The sequence below is a fragment of the Odontesthes bonariensis genome, chromosome 11, assembly GCF_027942865.1.
Source record: "Odontesthes bonariensis isolate fOdoBon6 chromosome 11, fOdoBon6.hap1, whole genome shotgun sequence".
In the NCBI taxonomy this organism is placed as follows: Eukaryota; Metazoa; Chordata; class Actinopteri; order Atheriniformes; family Atherinopsidae; genus Odontesthes; species Odontesthes bonariensis.
Window position 1 is genome coordinate 32,765,571 of NC_134516.1, and position 20,959 is coordinate 32,786,529.

Here is a 20,959-nt window from a genome sequence, read left to right on the forward strand (position 1 = left end):
GTTTGAATATTTCAGTCAGTCCAAACATTACAGAGCCTTAGAAAAGTGTTGGAAGCATCCAGAGGTGGACTGATTGATCAGTTTGGCTGATTAATGGATGCTGATGGACGCTTTGACTAACTATCAGAATCAGTGGAGTTTGAGGCAGATGGTTGGGAGACCTCCTCCATCTCCAGCAGGAAGCTACAAATCTGTTCTTCTTCAACTTAAATCTGAGTTTCTGCTCTCTGATAAACTGCTGAGCGTACAAATGTCTCCTTCATTCAGCCTCTGTGGAAACTGAGAAATGGATAAGGAATTGGAGGAAAACATGAGGGAGAAGCACAGCTGAACAGGATATAAACGAGAAGCAAGTTCTCCCAAATAAAATAGGAAGTAAAGCTAACAAGATACAGAAGAGGCGCTGATTTCATTAAAAACATGACTGGAATACAGAACATGGAAGTAGAGCAAAAACTGAGTCAACACAAAACAACAGCTTTACAAAAGTAAAAGAAAGACAAACCAAACAGAAGCAGAAGATCTTAAAACCACAGAAACCACTAACCATGACACTGACGATGGAAAAGAAGATATTTGATAAAAATGTTTTCCTTCTTGTCCTTTAAAATCATTAACCTGGAGGAAGCTAATGTGGTACAACATTTGCATCAGGGTGTTGCACATCCCCATATCTCCTATAGGTCTGTGGTGGAAAGTGTGATGTGCCTGGCAGCATCTGTTGGGGCAGCAGCATCAGAGCCAGAGAGACAAACAAACTGCTCTGCAGCCCCAGGAGCAGAGTATGGAAAGAAGAATGTTGCTGAGGCTGCTCAATAACCCGGAAAACACTTCACACCCTCCACATAACACTGTGAACAAACCAGTTTTAATCCACTATGTGCCTTTCCAAAAATCATTTTGGAATCCAGCTCTGTCACTAGTGTGTCACTTACTTCTGCCACTTGTACGGTCACTTTATATTTTTAAATAGTTCATAGTTGTATAAAACATTTTATTGTTATGTTTTGCTACTGGATTTAAGGTAAACACAAGAAACTTGCGCTGAAGAAAAAATGAACCACTCAGTGAATAATTCCCTATACTCCCTACATAGATCAGTGATCTATCAACTCCTTAACCAGTTTCTCCATCTCTTTTTGCCGTCTAGACTTAACTAAATGTACTCTTTCAACTCTCTATCTTGCAGCCCAAATCTTTCTACACCATAGGAGTAAATTATATATCCCATCTTCTCTAGCCTATCTCTTGTATTTCCTCCTAATCTATCTAATATTATCGACAAATCTTTATTGACTGCCTCCCATTCTTTGTTGCTATTTGCCCTAGGCCACAACTCCAGCTTTCCGCTCCATATTTCTCTCTATAACTAATAATAATAATAATAATAATAATAATAATAACTTGGACTTATATTGCGCCTTTCAAGGTACCCAAGGTCGCTTAACAAAAGAAAAGAAGGGGGGAAGCGTAAGGCCGGAGGGGTGGGTTTAAGAAGAGTAGGACATGGAGAAGAGATGTGTTTTTAGATTATTTTTGAACTGTAGTAGAGAGGGGGCAGAACGGATGTGAAGTGGCAGATTGTTCCATAGGGTAGGGGCAGCTGAACAGAAGGCACTATCTCCATATGTTTTTAGTCTGGTACGAGGAACGGAAAGTAGGTCCTTGTCTGAGGAGCGCAGAAGCCGCGACTGGGAGTATGTATGTCAGGGAAATGTACTTAGGTGCAAGTAGGTGGAGAGATTTGTAGGTCAAGAGAAGGATTATATAGGTGACTCGTGCTTTGACTGGGAGCCAGTGAAATTGCTTTAGGATGGGGGTGATGTGCTGCCAGGGCTTGGTGTGAGTTAGCACCCTGGCAGCTGAGTTTTGGACATACTGCAACCTGTCAAGGGCCTTACTGGGTGGCCCAGACAGGACACCATTGCAGTAGTCCAGGCGGGAGGAGATAAATGAGTGGATGAGGGTCTCTGTTACTGAGTCAGATAATGAGGGCCGGAGTCTTGAAATGTTTCTGAGGTGAAAAAAGGCAGATTTAGTGATGCTCTTGATGTGGGACCGAAATGAGAGAGTGGAGTCCAGGATCACACCCAGGTTCCGTACCTCTGGTGATGGAGAGATGGAACAGCCATCTATGACCAGGGCCAGATCACTAACCTTCTTCAGCAGGGGTGCCGGGGCCACCACCATGAGCTCCGTTTTGCTGCTGTTGAGTTTGAGAAGGTTAGAGGTCAACCAAGCTCTGATTTGCTGCAGGCAGTTGTTGAGTTGCATGGGTGGGAGCTGAGAGGAGGGGTTTGTGCTGATGTACATCTGAGTGTCATCAGCATAGCAGTGAAAACTGAGTCCATGGTTTCGGATAATTTGTCCTAGGGGGAGCATGTAAATGGTGAAAAGAAGGGGACCCAGGACAGACCCCTGGGGGACGCCATGGTTAACTGCTGCAGTGATGGAGTTGGAACCTTTCAGAATGATGTATTGTTTCCTGCTTGAGAGGTAAGACTGGAACCAAGATAACTGGCCTATTCACCTCAGTATCAGCTGCATCCCTTCTTAGAACCTCCTCCTCCACCATCAGGATGCTCTCTATGGTGGTCCTGTAGAGGTTAACCAGCAGGTGATGAGGGAGGTGGGCCTGGTTTAACTTCCTGAGGAAGTAAAGGCGCTGCCCTGCTTTCCACCTGCCAGGAGATGTTGGTGGACCAGGTCAGGTTAGCCCAGATGTGGACTCCGAGGAACTTAAAGCTCTCCACCCTCTTGACTTCCTCTCCCCTGATGGACGGAGGTGAGCATGGACTTCTTGGATCTCCTAAAATCCACAATAAGTTCCTTATTCTTGGATGTGTTTAGACCCAGATTGTTGTGGAGACACCGGTGGGTCAGGTGCTGGACCTCCTCCCTGTTGGCCGACTCGTCATCGTTTGTCCTACAGCGGTGGTGTCGTCAGCTAACTGGGTGGGTGGGTTTACTTCAGAACTAGTTGCCACACAGTTAAAATGCAAAGAGGTCTTTAACTCAGAGCTTTAGTCCCTGTGTTACAATAAAGCACTGGTTTGAAAGTTGGATGAGCTTCCAGTGGCCTGATAGTGTAACCATGACTAAAGGTGAACATGCTTCTCTCCCTTTTCTGACTCTTTTTACATTAAAGTCAACATTTGAAGTTGGTCAGTGAAACACTGTCAAGTTATTTCTGTCACATTTTAGAGAAAAAAATCCAAACTTTTCTGGAAAATGAAATCTAATGAAAACGCTATTCCATTCTGGTTAAATGTGATCATTAAAAAGGTCAAACTTCCTCAGTACTGACTCAACTTGCTGCACTCTGACCTGTTATTGTGCAGCTGAATCATGGATTTTCTGTCAGTTATGGCTGACAATCTGACATTTTTAACATTGATCAGAACAATCTTTGAGTTTGGTTTTAATGTCAGAAATAAACAACAATGCATCACTTCTGCCTGACCACATTTAAATGATTTACTGTGTTTATCTTTTTAATCTGGGACATCTGGAAATTCATCAGTGAATGGGTGGAGCCTTTCTGTTCGGAACTTCAGATGAAATGTTGAACAGAACCTGCTTCGGAGCAGGTCATGTGATCACCAGCTGTTACCACGGTGATCTGACACTGAAAACTCTGACTGACTTTAGGCCCAACAGTCCTCGGTAAGCCATCAATCTGTCCTTGTAGCACAGCCCTCTGAAGAGGTGGCCCCATCTCTCTGTGCTGGCAGGGCTCTGCTGCACATCTGTTACTTCTGGATTTTTACATTTTTAAACACAAATCAAACAGCTTCTTCTTCTTTGGTGTTATTCTGAATTCCACTCTGGTTTCTGCACTTTTTTATGGATTCTTTTAGCATGTGATCCTCTCAACTTTGGTGATTTTTCATCCTTCGTGTTTAAAATAAAGTGCTGAGTCAGTGCTTTGCCATTTCCTCCAGTCTGTCACTAATTACTGGGTGAAGGCTAAAACCCAAAGGAGACTTAGTCATTGTAGTTAAAGTGACTGACCTCTGAACATTTGTCATGTTCAAATGAGCAGCAGAACCAGCAGATCTGTCAGTTTGGGTTGCAGTTTAATCTTCATTCAGCTTTCCAAACTTTACTGATCAAAGATCTCTCAGATGGACCCAGAAAGGTGAGTCAAAGCTACATTTCAGCTGCTTAAGAAAAATGTTTTTTACGAGGATAATTTTTCTAAGGAACAGCTCTGCTTCAGTCTATGAAAGTGAGAAAAGAATTGCTTTGGTAGGTGAAAAAGATGTAAGGGAAGATTAATTCAGACATGTGGAAACACTGAATATTTGGATATTTCCACGCATCACTAAATCATTTACACTAAAACACAAGAACTAAAAGAGAGATGATTTTAGTTTGAAGCTAACTTTGATTTGATATCAAATCTTCTCTTTTCTGTTATTCTTCATATTTTAGTGGCTGGCCTTCTCTTCTATGCGGTGGTGTGCTGGGAGGCAACTTTAAGAGGAGAGATGTCAGCAGACTGGACAGGCTGCTGAGGAAAGCTGGCTCTGTGGCTGCTGCAGAGCTGGAGTCCTTAACATCAGATGCAGAGAAAAGGACTCTGAACAAGCTGCTGTCCATCATGGACGAGTACTGACAGAAACAGCTGACATTAACAAAGTGTGTCAGTGCTGCAGGTTATTTTCACCAGCACTCATGGAAATATAGTGTGGAGGAGGTGTCTAAGAAAGGTTTGCAGTTCCCACAGTCCCTGAAGGCAGCATGATGGGGGTCCCTTCAGCCTCCTCTGTTATTCTGGCAGTCAGGATTTAACACCCCTGTCAGCTGACGTCCTGGCTCTCAAAGCAGGTCAGCAGCAAAAGTTTGAAAGTGAAAAAACGGATCAGAAGGTGGAAAAAAGTTCAGAATCTGACAGAAAGTTTGAATCTGAAAACAGAAAACATTTCAAATATGAAGAAATGAGACTAAAGTGGAAATAAAAAAGCTGCTCACACACTCACAACTTCCATCCATCGTCCAATCATGTTATTCTTCTTCTGATAAACTCTTCTTTGTATTTTCCCCACAGTCACTAAATGTCAGCATCACTTTCAGTTGGACTTGACATTGTGTAACAGAGGGAATTATTGATAGAATTCATGAAATAAAGCTCAACTGAAAGTTATTTCCTTTCAGTTATTAGTGGGAGAAGCTTTTTGGCTGGATTTTGTCATCATGAGTGAATCTGACTGAAGATAACTGCTGCTGTGATGAAAGTTGTTTTCTAACCAAGTCAAAGATTGTTCATTTCCAACAGTGTTGGAGGGGAGTTTGTTAGTATCAGCTGATTAACGGGCTTTTGGAGTTTTGCTGCTCCAAACTGTTGTTATTGTTTCAGACAGAAATATTCACCAACTCTGGAGCTCTAGAAGCATCAGCCAGTGATTCTAGATTTGTTTCTGTCTGACAGATTCACTGTGTTTTCTCATTATTTAATGAATCATCATTTCATCAACTAAACCACTGAAGAAGAAAACAGACTTTACCATGAAGACCAGCACAACTTTCACATCATATTAATCTGAACAAACAACTAAAACATGGTGTCTGACCTCAGAGTCTTCAGTCCACAGTGAGGACTCTGCCGAAAGCTGCACAGCTCCTTCGCTGCAGAGTCACCGATGTTGTTGTAGCCCAGGTCCAGTTCTGTCAGATGGGAGGGGTTGGACTTCAGAGCAGAGACTAGAGAAGCACAGCTGATCTTTGACAAACTGCAGCGCTCCAATCTGAATAAAGAATAAAACATGTGAGCTGAAGCCAACAGGATGCAGGTTAAAACAGTCCAACAGAACAAGTGAAAAAGAGCTCTCATTAATATTAATGACAACATGCTGCTGCTTCAATAAAGACGGAGTGACTTCAGCTCTTAAACTCTGCCAGCTCCACCAGTGGCTCCATCCATACAAACTCATGTTGTGCAGCCAAATGATTCAAGTTTCAAAGAAAACAAACATGTCAGGAGGAACTTTGGAGCAAATGGGAACAAACTGATAGAAATGGAGATCAGGTTCACTGTTTTATTGAAGGTTAAAGGCACAAAAGCATGGTGCAGTGATGTTTAATGGAATCATGGAATCAAACTTCTTTAAAGAGTCGACAGCAGCAGAACTTGTTACTGTGACTTGTTGTGTTTGAATATTTCAGTCAGTCCAAACATTACAGAGCCTTAGAAAAGTGTTGGAAGCATCCAGAGGTGGACTGATTGATCAGTTTGGCTGATTAATGGATGCTGATGGACGCTTTGACTAACTATCAGAATCAGTGGAGTTTGAGGCTGATGGTTGGGAGACCTCCTCCATCTCCAGCAGGAAGCCACAAAGCTGAAGTCAAGGAGGAGTCAGAGTGTTAAGTTCAGTGTTTCCATTCAGTCTTTAAACATCACAGCTTCCATCAGTCACATGATTTAGAAGCAGACAGAAACACAGCAGGCAGCAGCTCCACTGAGAGACTCATCTTCAGGAAATCCAAACACTGGACTAATGAGCAGATCAGTACAGATGCTCGCTACCAAAGCAGAAACTAAAAGATGTATCTTCTGCTGTTATCGGCTCATCCTGTTTTGTTACTGATGATCTCAGCTCAGCAAAGAACACCATGTGAGCAAAGCATCTTCTCACACTGACAGTCAGCTAAATAAGTCATTATCCGTCTTTATTTCACCAATACTTTAAGACCAATGACTGAATGAACGCGTACTATTGCACTGTTAGCTCAGAGCTGCCATGTTGTTGTTATTTGGGGCTATCGGGGGCTTTCTATTCACGCGTCTAGTGGCGCGGCACGCGTCGATGATGTCATAGACAGAAGGAAATGTCTCATGCATAGACGCAAGCATCCGTCTTCTCTGCCCTATAAAAGCTTCCTGAGAACTCTGCATCTCTGAGCATTTGCATCACAGCTTCTGTATGTAAATGTTCCCTTGCCGCAGGATAATTAATGTCCTCTGCTTTTGAACTTCAGACAGTATTCCTGAGTATTCTTATTCATTTTCCTGACAAACTAAAAACATGCAGTCATCATGACTCTGAGGAGTCTGGGGAGGAAATATCTGATAAAAAAAGCAACATTTCTGTGGACTGTGTGGAGCTGCTTTTGGACAGCTTCTAGATTTAGTCTGATAAAAAGCTGTAAAATATCCTTTTTTGTGCCATTTTAATATTTGGAGTCAGACTTGGTGAGCAGTAGGACTTGCAGATCCTGATTGTAGTCATCTACAGGCATCTGTTAATAAAAGTCACTTGGACATGATTTTTTCCCCAGTGTGTTCCAACATGTCTTATTCACTTCCAGTAACACTTAGAAGGATTCTGTGTGTTTGGGAAATACATTCAGCTTCTGATTCACTAAAGGATTATGTGGCTTTGTTGCCCGTTAAATGGCAGCAAACCAGAGGCTGCACATCTGTCTAATTCACAGTCGCCTTCACAAAAGGTCAGGTTCACCTCAAACCAGTGTTAATTTTGTCAACTAGGACGATGCCGAAAATATTTCATTAACGCCCCTTTTTCCCGTGACGATGACGCACAAAAATGCTTCCAGAATATAAAAATATGACTAGAATAAAAAATGATTTTCGTTAACGAGACTAAGACAAGACGAAATTTACAAGCCATGGACGAATGGACATTAACAAATTTAATTGTTTATAATTAATTTGTAAGTTGTAATTGTTAATATAAGTGTTTCTTGATGTAGAAAAGGCTCCAAAGTTGAGATTTGTTATGTTTATAGATGTATTGTGTTGGTCAGTTCAGAGCGGAGCGGCCCCCTGCTGGTCATGTAGCGTAACTGTCGGTGCTCGGTTAGAACAGGGGTCCGTTTCACGTAGCAGGTTCAACCAACTCTGAGTCTATTCCTGATCTCTGAGTTGATCTACTCTGAGATAGAAAACCCTGAGTTTTCGGTTCCAGAAACGCTGATTTGAGTGAGGTTAATCAACTCTGAGTAAGTTCACCTTGAGTTTTGCATGTGCACCACAACTTTAAAAAGCCAGCATCAATGGAGCCCCGATTCGACGAGTCACCATGGCAACGGGGAAGAGGAGGGGCTACGTTTGTCACCAACCTCGAATTGGAAATCTTAATGCGCTCATACGGCGAGTTTCAATACGTTTTTAGAAATAAGTGCAACACCGCTGCAGCAGCAAAAGTGTAAGTTTAAATGTAGTCCTTTGCAATCACAATAATATTACAGGGAAACTGCTTGAATGGTAGCCCATTCATTTATTTCATTTAGGTGCAATCCCGCAGGGAAGAAGCGCTCTTGGCAGCAGTTTAAGATGAAATATAAAAACATCGTTCAAACAGGTGAGACCTCGGCATGGAGGTTCCTCATTTTTATCATGTTTTACACTGTAAAGTAAATATTGAGTGGCTATTTGACTGTGCAGTTATTTTATTCCCAACATAATGCTGTTTTCACACACATAAACTATGTCTTCTCATCTATATCATCCATCCATCCATTATCTATACACCGCTGAATCCGTCAGTCGGGTCGCGGGGGGGCTGGAGTATGGAAGTTTTTCTGTGCCATCAGAGTTTGAATACGAATTTCTAATATCGAATTTTTACAGCATCAAAATCAGACTTTGAATTTGAAAAACCAACAGTGTAAAACAAAAATTCAACTTCAAAAAATTCAGTGGAAAAAAATTCAACTTCAGAAAATTCAGTGGAAAAAGAACCAGACTCAACATTCGGGTAAACAGGGAGAAGCAATCGATCCCTGTCTCAATTCATCAGATCAGCTCAATATATATTAATATCTATTACTCAATTTTATTCACACAAATGGAAAATAAAGTAAACTCACTCACCGAAGCACCATCACCCGCGTTGGTGGACATGGCTGATCTGTCCAATGTAGCGTAACTTGATTGGCTGCCGTTGGATGAGTTGAGACAGGGATCGATTGCTTCTCCCTGTTTACCCGGATGTTGAGTCTGGTTCTTTTTCCACTGAATTTTTGGAAGTTGAAATTTTTTTCCACTGTATTTTTTTTTTACACTGTTAGTTTTTCAAATTCAAAGTCTGATTTTGATGCTGTAAAAATTCGATATTAGAAATTCGTATTCAAACTCTGATGGCACAGAAAAACTTCCATACTGGAGCCTATCCCAGCGGTCAATGGGCAAGAGGTGGGGTACACCCTGGAGAGGCCGCAAGTCCATCACAGGGCCACATAGAGACAAACGAGACAAACAACCATGCACACTCACAGATTCCGAAGGACAATTTAGAGTCATCATCTATATCATGTTCTGTTAAATAATTAAGCCTACTTAAACTAACACAGACTTCTACTGAGCCAACAGAAAGAAGGCAGAGGCCCGTAAAACGGGTGGTGCCCAGCACCGCCACCTCTAACGGGAGGGCAGTGGCTGAGGGAGTCCACCCCCAAGACACGAGTGCCTTTATAAAATATAATAGGCCTATATATGTCTTTTTTAAGCCTATTCATACAAATATTTATTTGTCTTTTATGTCTTTTTTTTCTTTTGTCCCAACACATTCTGATGGTGCCGCTCAAAAAGATAATTGTCTGTAAATGCAAAAATCTATGCGCGGTCTGATAACCATCTCCGACGAATATTTATTTCTCTGCGCAATAGTGCTGCACCTTCATCCACGGGATCGTTGTCAAAAGGACATGTTCGTGAAAAAAGTCGCCTCCTACTGTGCCTGATGGACTTCTAGAAGTAGAAGAACTCGCTCTGCTGACTGAATGAATGAGGAAATCAAATGGCGTGTGTGGCTGAAAGAGGGCGGAGACAGAAAGAAACTCAAGGTTTCTTGAATAAAACCTGGTCCCGACCAGGTTAGGTTCAGAGAGTCTGTTACTCCGGTAACTGACCGTGAGGTTAAGTTACCTCTCTTTGTGAAACAGGCTAGAGTTACCCCTCTTACTCGGGGTTGAGTTACCTCCCTTTGTGAAACGGAAAACTCAGAGTTTCCCTCATTTCAGGGTTAACCTACTCAGAGTTTTCACTAAACCTGCTACGTGAAACGGACCTCAGGTGTGTGCTCTGATGAGTGGACAGAGGGAAGATCGAGCTGTTGATTAATGTCCCGGCAAGTGGTGTGTGCGTAAATGAAACATGAGTATGGCTGTATATATTGTTCATGTAATGTATTCAGGTTGCTGCAGCCGTAGCTTCTGTTGCTTTGATGTGTAACTCGCCATGTGCATGCTAGTTGTAGCATTTATCTCACCTGCCGGTATACGGTTTGTTGGAGCTGGGCGAAAACAACGCCTGGATGTATGGAGCCATTTCGTTTACAACAAGGACAACAAAACAACCTGCATGATAATGATTGATGATGCCGCCGTGTGAGAAGTTCTATAATGTACAGTGTTGACTAAAATGACTAAAATGACTAAAATTTGACTAAGACTAAAATTGATTTTCGTCATTATGACTAAGACTAAGACTAAATTGGGAAGGCAATGACTAAATATGACTAAGACTAAAATTGATTTTCGACATTGTGACTAAGACTAAGACTAAATTAAAAAAATTTGACGAAATTAACACTGCCTCAAACCAAATAACCATACATATATAATCACTTTGTTCCAGTGCAGTGTGTCCACATTTAAAGCAATACAATGTAACTTCTCAAAAAGCCCACTCTGGAGCTCCCCCTACAGGCTTGGAGGTAATGTACGGTTACACTGTCGTAAATACAACACCCTTTCGCTTTCAGGTTTCACGTTTGTTGACGAACCGGTGAGGAGTCAGAAGGTGCAAGCTATGTCGACCGAGAAGGTAAGAGTAATCAAATGTACCTGGGAGCGAGAGAGGGGTCTATTTGTTTTTGCGGTAGGTGTGCCAGAAAGCATTCGAAGTACTTCCGCTCAGCTCCCGGGCCGGTCCAGCAAAGTTACATAGCGCAGTTTTTCCAACTCAGACCCCCGAAGGGCATAGGAGACAGGCCAATCGTAATATTAAAACTCATTCTAGCCGCACAATTTTTTTCAAGCTGTTATTTTCAGGTAGAAATGTTACATAGTATTGCTTTAAATGAGGTTTGATGCTCACATTTAGAGGAAAAAACAGCTCATATTTCTGTAAAGTAGTTTACTTTGGGTATGTGATGGATCTGTGTTTTAGGACAAATCTACAGGAATGCAAAGGAGTAAAACAGCACTTTGGTATTTCTTTAAACTGTGTGTGTTATATTTCATTATCAGAGTTACCAGAGTTATTTAAGCCAGATAATCAAAAGGCAGAACAGATCAACCTGTTTCATTGATCAAGGTACCTGGAAGCTGTTTTTAATCCATTTAAGCCAGAATTATATCAGCTCTCAGCTGAAAAGGTCATGAATCCTTACCTGAGTTTTTCCAGTCTGCAGTTTGGACTCTTCAGTCCAGCAGAAAGCTGCTTCACTCCTGAATCCTGCAGGTAGTTGTTACTCAGGTCCAGTTCTGTCAGGCTGGAGGACTGGGAGCTGAGAACTGAGGACAGAGCTGCACATCTTTCATCTGAGAGGTTACAGTCACTCAGTCTGAGGAGGAAATGAGATGGAAGGAAATAACTTGATCGACTAATCAATCAAACTACATTTGTATTTCATTAGTGGAAGAATTCTGTTTCCCTGTTTGTTTCTGTTTATATGTCCATGGAAATAAAGTAAAAACGTAAAATAAAAGAAGCTAAATAGAGTTTTTTTCTCTGTTAATAAGTAAAGAATGTATTTAAAAAGAAATGTATCTATGTTTGTACGTACAGGGCTTTGTTGGAGGCTTTGACCACTGGCAGCAGCCTCAGAAGAGCCTCCTCTGAAGCAGAGTACTTCTTCAGGTCAAACACATCCAGATCTTTTCCTGATGACAGTAAGATGAAGACCAGAGCTGACCACTGAGCAGGAGACAGTTTATCTGTGGAGAGACTTCCTGAACTCAGGGCCTGTTGGATCTCCTCCACCAGAGAACGATCATTCAGTTCATTCAGACAGTGGAACAGATTGATGCTTCTCTCTGCAGACAGATTCTCACTGATCTTCTCCTTAATGTAATCAATTGTTTCCTGATTGGTCTGTGAGCTACTTCCTGTCTGTGTCAGCAGGCCTCGTAGGAGCCTCTGATTGGTCTGTGAGCTACTTCCTGTCTGTGTCAGCAGGCCTCGTAGGAGCCTCTGATTGGTCTGCAGGGAAAGACCCAGGAGGAAGCGGAGGAACAGGTCCAGGTGTCCATTTGGACTCTCTAAGGCCTTGTTCACAGCAGTCTGATGGAGATGTTTTAGACCTTGTTTATTGAACCATTTAGGCCTCCAGGGGGTTGTTTGCTGTTCTTCCATCAGGTTGACTCCAGAGCTGATGAAGGTCAGATGGACATGAAGAGCAGCCAGAAACTCCTGAACACTCAGATGGATGAAGCAGAACACCTTCTGCTGGTACAGCCCTCTCTCCTCTTTAAACATCTGTGTGAACACTCCTGAGTACACTGAGGCTGCTGAGATATCGATGCCACACTCTGTCAGGTCTGATTCATAGAAGATCAGGTTTCCTTTCTGCAGCTGCTCAAAAGCCAGTTTTCCCAGAGACTCAATCATCTTCCTGCTCTCTGGACTCCAGTGTGGATCTGTCGCAGCTCCTCCATCATACTTGACCTTCTTCACTTTGGCCTGAACCACCAGGAAGTGGATGTACATCTCAGTCAGGGTGTTGGGCAGCTCTGCTCCCTCTCTGGTTTCCAACACATCCTCCAGAACTGTAGCAGTGATCCAGCAGAAGACTGGGATGTGGCACATGATGTGGAGGCTTCGGGATGTCTGGATGTGGGAGATGATCCTGCTGGCCTGCTCCTCATCTCTGAATCTCTTCATAAAGTACTCCTCCTTCTGTGGGTCAGTGAACCCTCTGACCTCTGTCACCATGCCAACACAGCCAGGAGGGATCTGATTGGCTGCTGCAGGTCGTGTGGTTATCCAGAGGCGAGCAGAGGGAAGCAGGTTCCCCCTGATGAGGTTTGTCAGCAGCACATCCACTGAGGTGGGCTCTGTAGCATCAGTCAGGGGCTCCTTGCTGTGGAAGTCCAGAGGAAGTCGACACTCATCCAGACCGTCAAAGATGAACACAACCTGGAACTGTTCAAAGCTGCAGATTCCTGCTTCTTTGGTTTCAGTAAAGAAGTGATGAACAAGTTCCACCAAGCTGAACTTTCTCTCTTTCAGCACATTCAGCTCTCTGAAAGTGAATGGAAACATGAAGTGGATGTCCTGGTTGGCTTTGCCTTCAGCCCAGTCCAGAGTGAACTTCTGTGTTAAGACTGTTTTCCCAATGCCAGCCACTCCCTTTGTCATCACTGTTCTGATTGGTTCATCTCTTCCAGGTGGGACTTTAAAGATGTCTTCATGTCTGATGGTTGTTTCTGCTCTGCCTGCTTTCCTGGATGCTGCTTCAATCTGTCTGACCTCATGTTCATCATTGACCTCTCCGGTCCCTCCCTCTGTGATGTAGAGCTCTGTGTAGATCTGATTCAGAGGGGTTGGGTTTCCTGCTTTAGGAATCCCCTCAAACACACACTGGAACTTCTTCTTCAGAGCAGATTTAACTTTACGTCCACAAAGTTCTGAATGAAGACAAGAAATAACATAAGTAAATAGTTATTCCATCCCTGTAAAGAATGAGTATCTGAACATCTGCTGTTCTGTGTGCTGAGACATCAGTAAATGTGTCCTTTATCCAGCAGGTTAAATCTTTAGAGGAATCCTCTTACTGCTCTGCAGACGCTCAGCCAGCTCCTCCTGCTTCATTCTCCTCAGGAAGTGAACTGTGATCTTCACTAATGCCTCTCTGCTGCTCCTCTGCTCTTCATCTTCACCCTCCCTCTGACTCTCTAAGCATTCTGGGTAATCTGGACTCAGAACCTTCTGCATCTTCTTCAGCTCCTCCTTCACAAAAGTGAGCATGTTGTCCTCCAGCAGCTGGAACAGAAAACTATATGAATGAGCCACTCAGACTGAAACCATGGAGCCAAACATCAGATCCATGTTGGACACACTGACAACCCACTGGTCTACAGAGTGCAGCATGGAGAGGACTGTGAGCAGAACAGATGGGAAAGTAGTTGTTGTACATGTACAGACCATAAATATGGAGTCCAGCTGTGTTTGATGCTGCTGGGCAGACGGACCACTGGGACCCTCTGAGCTCTGCTGGTCCACTCTGTGGAGGAATCATGAAGAATGAGCTCACATTCTGTCTGTCCACACAGAGACCAACACAAGGTGAAGCTCCATGAAGGGATGTGTGGATGTGAGCAGTGGATCAGAGGACTCCCTGTAGTGGAAAGCTTTACTGGTCCTGCTGATCCCACTGAGAACCAACAGCTCAGTCTGCAGCTGCTTGGAGCTTTCAGCTCACTTTGGTTGGGTCCCAGCAGCTCTCACCAACCCCTTCAGAAAGCTTTCCCTCCCTGCTGAAGTGCCCTGGAGCAAGGCAGCCAGAGCCAGGGTGTGCTAGGATCAGACTGGTTGTACTGGGCAGCTCCCAGTGTGAAGGCCTCAGACGATGACTGTACAACATCATCTGATGATTATTTCCCAAAGACAGGAGACAAACTTTCATTGTATCTTCCAAAGCTGTGTTTAGTTCACTGGAAGAAGCAGAGTTCCTGTCTGTTTACCAAGTTTCATCTCAGTCTTTCAGGACAACTGCCCCTACGGGATCACAACCTTAACGTGGTGGGGTGGTTTGCATGTCTCCATGACCCCTAGAGCTATGTCGGGTAGGGCCACCCAAGCCGAACAGGTCGAAGGGTAGAGGCCAGACAAAGAGTGATCCCACTGGCCCTCCAGGTTGGGGGTTGGGCTGTGGGCTGATAACCCGCACCCGGAAAAAACACATTATTACAGAAACCAGAAACAGAGCAAAAAAAACATATCCGGGGAATGCTGAAGCCAGTCCTCACAACAGGAGAGACACCATGATGCACAAGGGCCAAAGCCGACAGGACGTCCTTGGGCTGAATAGGCCACCACTGCACCCGAAAAGCAACTTGAAGATCGGTAATTGGAATGTACGAACACTCTACACAAGCTGCAACATTTCACTAGTAGCAAGAGAAATGAAGAACAGAGGAATCGACATCATGGGCATCAGTGAAACACCCTGGACAGGACAAGGAAAAGCAGAACTAGCAGAAGGAGAAACCATCATCTACTCTGGAAGAGACGACAACAACCATAGACAAGGAGTAGGCATACTGATGTCAAAAACAGCGGCAAGAGCCCTGATTGACTGGACCCCAGTCAATGAAAGAATCATTCAAGCCAGATACCACTCCCAACACATTAAGATGACAATCATACATATCTATGCACCCACAGAAGATGCAGACGAACAAGAAAAAGATGAGTTTTATGCCAGACAGTAGGGCAGGAAAAAGTTTATGACCGGGTCATGGGCAAGCACGGCCTCGGACAACAGAATGATAATGGAGAAAGGCTGTGTGAGATGTGCGACATGAACGAGCTAGTAATAACAGGAACTCTGTTCCCGCATAAAGACATACATGAAGCAACCTGGATATCCCCAGATGGGAAGACCAGGAATCAGATAGATCATACACTAGTCAGCAAACGATTTAGGAATTCAATCAAAGATACAAGAGTACACAGATCTGCGGATATTGGAAGTGACCACTATCTTGTCTGCACAACAATCAAGCTAAGACTGAAGAAACAGCAAAAGGAAAAGAAAAACTCCAGAGTCAAGTATGAAACAGCAAAGCTTAAGGATAAAACCATCTTAAAGACCTTCTCCATCAGTTTGCAAAACAGGTTGCAGGTGCTAGAAAAGGAAGTGGAAGGAGAAGGAGATGAAGAAGTAGAACGTAACGCCCAAGTAATGGAGAAGACATACAATGAAGTAGCTGAAGCAGTCCTTGGAAGACCACAGAAAAAGAAGAAGCCATGGATCAGCGAAGAATCTTGGAGCCTTGTAGAACAAAGAGAAAAACTAAATAAGAAAATCCTAGACACACATTCAGAAAGAATCAAGAAGCAGTTAAAGGAGAAGTATGCAGAGAAGAACAAAGAGGTGAAGAGAAGTATAAAAGCAGACAAAAAGAAATGGTTGGAGAACATTGCTAGTGAAGCCGAAGACGCCGCAAGAAAACACATGAAGACCCTGTATGGACTCACAAAAACATTATGTAATGAGAGACCCAGACAGAGCACAGCAGTACTAGACAAAGACGGTAGCCTCATCAGCGGAAGAGACGCAATTAAGTTAAGATGGACACAACACTTCAAGGATGTGTTTAATACAGAAGAACCGGAAAACCCAATAACAGAAGATGATGAATGTGATTTCAATAACAGAATCGAGGAGATCACAGTAAATTAACCATCAATTGCTGAAGTCAAAGAAGCAATAAAAAAACTGCAGAATAGTAAGGCACCAGGAATTGACTGCATCACAGCTGAGCTATTAAAAGCTGATGTAGACTTCTCAACAATAAAAGTGCACCAACTACTAGGGAAGGTATGGAAACATGAAAAGATTCCAACAAACTGGAAGAAAGGGCTTATCATCAAACTAGCAAAGAAAGGAAACCTCAAAGAATGTAAGAACTCAAGAGGCATAACCCTACTATCTGTTGTGGGAAAGATACTCGGCAGGATTATTGTAGACCGTATAAGACAGGGAGTTGACTGCAGACTTAGAAAAGAACAAGCAGGTTACAGAACAGGAAGGGGAACAACAGAGCAAGTCTTCGTACTACGGAACATCATAGAACAGGTTAATGAGTGGCAAGCAACACTGTATATGAATTTTGTAGACTTCGAGAAGGCTTTTGACTCTGTCCATCACAAGAGCCTGTGGATAATCATGGAAAAGTATGGAATCCCAGACAAGATTGTGAGAATGGTGAGAACATTCTATGAAGACTTCCAGTGTGCAGTTGAAGACCAGGGAGAAATTTGTGAATGGTTTGACATTAAAACCGGTGTCAAACAAGGCTGCAATATGTCAGGATTCTTATTCTTGATTGTGATAGATTGGATCATGAGAAGAACAGTTAGACGGGGAGAAAATGGAATTAGATGGAAGCTAACATCAAAACTGGACGACTTGGACTTCGCAGATGACATAGCATTACTATCCTTTACAAAACAACAAATTCAGAATAAAACAACACGGTTGGATGAAGAGGCCAGGCGAGTAGGTCTTAAGAGTAACACACAAAAAACAAAAACAATGAGGATTAACGCAAGCAACCAGGAAAGAATCCAGATCAATGGAAAAGACATTGAAGAGGTGGAGCAGTTCACATACTTGGGAGCCACAGTTTGTAAAGAGGGAGGTGGAATGAAAGACCTGAAGAACCGACTATCAAAAGCAAGAGGTGCCTTCATCAGACTCAAGAAGATCTGGAGCTCCAACAGCATCACAAGGAGAACAAAACTAAGACTTTTCAAGACGCTAGTAGTGCCAGTCTTGCTATACGGATGTGAAACATGGAAAATGAATAAAGGAGATAACAAAGCAGTAGATGTGTTCCATAATAGATGCCTACGCAGAATACTCCGTATACATTGGCAAGACCACGTCAGAACTGAAGACCTGCTAGAAAGAGCTGAGATGAAGGCATTGAGTGAAGAAGTGAAGCTACGTAGACGGAAAATGATTGGACACATATTACGGCAGGACCACAACAACGACTGCAATATAGCAATGACCTGGGCACCAGAAGGGAATAGAAGAAAAGGAAGACCAAAGACCACCTGGAGACGTACTGTGGAGAAAGAAAGAAAAGAGCTAGGATGGACATCATAGGCTGAAGCGAGGACTGCAGCAGCTGACCGGGAGAAGTGGAAGTGCTCTGTGAAGGCCTTATGTGCCACAAGGCACGAAGTGGATAGGTAACAGGTAACTTTCAGGACAAACGTTTGTTCTGTTGCTCACTAATCTGAACTTCTCAAAGCTTGAAGCAGCTAACCAGCACCCTGCTGACTGTTCCTCTGCTGAACCTGGAACACACCACACCTCCATCAGCTCCATGTGGTTCAGACGTTCAGCTTTTTAATTCTAAATAAATCTATCTGTCCTCCTCCATCCAGCAGCACCGGCCCCCTGAGTGGAAGTTCCTACCTACACTGTGTTAGAGCCAAAGCACAAAGGCGCCCCCTGCTGGACCAGCTGCTGTCCTACAGACACTCAGAAACACCTCCAACATCCATTCTTTCCTCTCTGACTGCTGTGTTTGTGGGAAACATCCAACACACACCGCTTCACATATGAACACAGAAATGGATGTGAAGCAGAGCTGAGCTCACATTAAACACTTGTTGGAATAAGAACTGTTCAAACTGACTCTGTTACATTTTACTCTGCTACAACATTTACACTCAGCTCACCTCTGAAAGGATGGATGTTGGTCTGATTTGAATGCAAGAGGCGGCGCCATTGACCAGTCGCTCTTCATGGACACACAGCTGGGTCCAGGTTCAGGTTCAGGTCTGAGGCTCTGATGGATCCTGACAGAAAAACACATGATTTTTTCAAACTAAAGTATTCAGTGATAGTGTTTGAGTCTGCAGTGAGACGGCCTGTCAGAGAGTCAGTGTGGCTGCTGTGGAATAACGTTAGAGCTCCCCCTTGTGGCAGCTCTGCCACTCTGCAGGCAGACGTCAGCAGGTGTGTGAAACTGGAAGCTGGATGTAATTTTACCAGAGAAAACAGGAAGACTTCAGCTCTGAGCTTACAGTGTGGTTCTCTGACTCAGTCTGTACTGTTTGTGTGATCAGATTCATTCTGCTCTTTCAGAAACAAACTACAGCTGCACCACTCTGGAAAACACTGACTTTGGAAGATTTCATCTTTCTGGAATATACAGTGTCAGATTAAAAAATGAGATCTTTTCACCAGATAACATGAGCAGGTTTATTAGGAGAGAATTAATAACAGATCAGTTACTAACATTACTGACTTGATTTGTTTTTTTCAGAAGGTCGTTTTAAACTGACGTCATTAAACACAATGTGTGAGAACATAATATTTCTACATTAGCCGCCATGTTCACTACATAATCAGCATCCTGTGAAAAAGCCACATCAGTGGACAGATATTCAGCAATATTCTCCCTTTGTTTTAATAAAGAGCTGCAGGACTGAACTAAAACATCACATTACACACATGATGCAGCTAATTAATCTCATCAGAGACATCAACAACTGATCCAAGTCTCAGGTAATTCAGCTGGAAACTGCTTATCATCTGAAACATGATGCAGCCTCCACTGAATACTGACAGCTACTCACTGCTGGGCTGATGGAACATCATGCTGGAAATTAATAATCTGATCCTTTGACAGGTCGCTCTTAAAGGACACACAGCTGGGTTCAGGTTCAGGTTCTGGTTCAGGTTCAGGTTCAGGTTCAGGTTCAGGTTCAGGTTCAGGTTCAGGTTCAGGTTCAGGTTCTGGTTCGGTTTCAGGTTCAGGTTCAGGTTCTGGTTCAGGTTCAGGTTCAGGTTCTGGTTCAGGTTCAGGTTCTGGTTCTGGTTCAGGTTCTGGTTCAGGTTCAGGTTCTGGTTCAGGTTCAGGTTCTGGTTCAGGTTGGTTCCTGTGAATAAAGGTGGTTTGGTGATGTGAGTGCTGAGCTCTGACATGGAGAAGAGTCATGGACAGTTAGAGATGGTCCTCTCACCTCTGAGCTTTGCTCTGGCTCTCATGTTCCCCACACAGAGAGGTTTTAGTGTCCTCACACTGATCCATGCTGCTGAACTCACATCAGCTCACACACACTTTCTACCTTCATCTGCAGAGGAAACACAGATCATTCATCTGCACATCAACTCACATCCTCCTTTCCATCATTTGGGCTGTAAAAAGATCAGCTGCTCCTCTGATTGGCTGATTCTCTGTTTCATATCAGTCTCGGTTGAATCATTATTGTCATTAATTGTGTTTCTGGAGTCTCAGAAAAATTATGCTATGAAATAAAACAGAAATTTTAAATGAATACATGCAATAAAAGGTCAAAATTAAACAGGAAGAAGACTTTGTAAAACTCCAGTTACAGCCACTTGTCTATATTAAGACAAGAAACTTAACACTGAGAAACAAGGAAAAACTAGTCTGACGGGTACTGTCTGTACTGGAACATGGAGGTGGTTATGATCAAGGTGATGGAATTTAAAAACCTTTGAAAAACCTGTCTGACTCCTGTTACACAGCAACAAAACCACACATTCATCAGGTTGTTACTTTCTGTCTTTAAGGGCGTTAAAGATAAACAGCAGTGAGTTTCTGTGCCTGACTTTAATGCAAGAAACCACAGTTATTCCCACAAATTAAAACACAAAGGGATTTATTTTGTGAATTAAAAAAATAGATAATATGTTTCTAATCAATAACAATGTAAACTAGAAAGAGCTGTTCCTGCGAAACAGCTGTGAGAATGCAAGAGCTGAACAACCATGCTAAAAAATCTTAAGAAGCTAAAAAAAAGCTAAAACAGCTGAAGAAGCTAAAGCTAAAGGAGCTGAAGAAGCTAAAGCTAAAGGAGCTGAAGAAGCTAAAGCTGAAGGAGCTGAAGAAGCTAAAAGCTAAAGGAGCTAAAGAAGCTAAAGAAGCTAAAAGAAGCTAAAACAGCTGAAGAAGCTAAAATAAGCTAAAACAGCTGAAGAAGTTAAAGCTAAAGGAGCTGAAGAAGCTAACAGCTGAAGGAGCTAAAGAGTTAGAGTTAGAAGTTAGCTAAAGAAGCTAAAAAAGGCTGGGAAGAAACAGGAGTTTGAAGTTGAAATGACATTTAAAAGACGAAAGTGTAATGATTTCAAGCTAGAAACAGTTGAAATGGCTGAAAGTATGCTCAAATAGTTTTTTTTTTTAAATAAAATAAAATAAATTGATCTGACATGCTGAGGATCGAACTCCAGTTGCTAAGTTGAAGACTTTGTTAAAAACAGAAGGAGAAGAA

The 20,959-nt window shown here is 42.9% G+C and overlaps 1 protein-coding gene across 1 annotated transcript; it reads right to left on the reverse strand.

Annotated features, from left to right (window-relative positions):
* Positions 1-201: 201 nt before the first annotated feature.
* On the reverse strand, positions 202-19,542 carry LOC142391256 (NLR family CARD domain-containing protein 3-like; the record flags this gene model as incomplete). Its single annotated transcript, XM_075477027.1, has 9 exons — positions 202-279; positions 2,104-2,313; positions 2,561-2,681; positions 11,760-13,324; positions 13,445-13,602; positions 13,750-13,957; positions 14,120-14,198; positions 18,398-18,517; positions 19,301-19,542. Coding segments are annotated over 9 exons (2,781 nt in total), but the record flags the coding sequence as incomplete, so codon positions are not given.
* Positions 19,543-20,959: the final 1,417 nt, after the last annotated feature.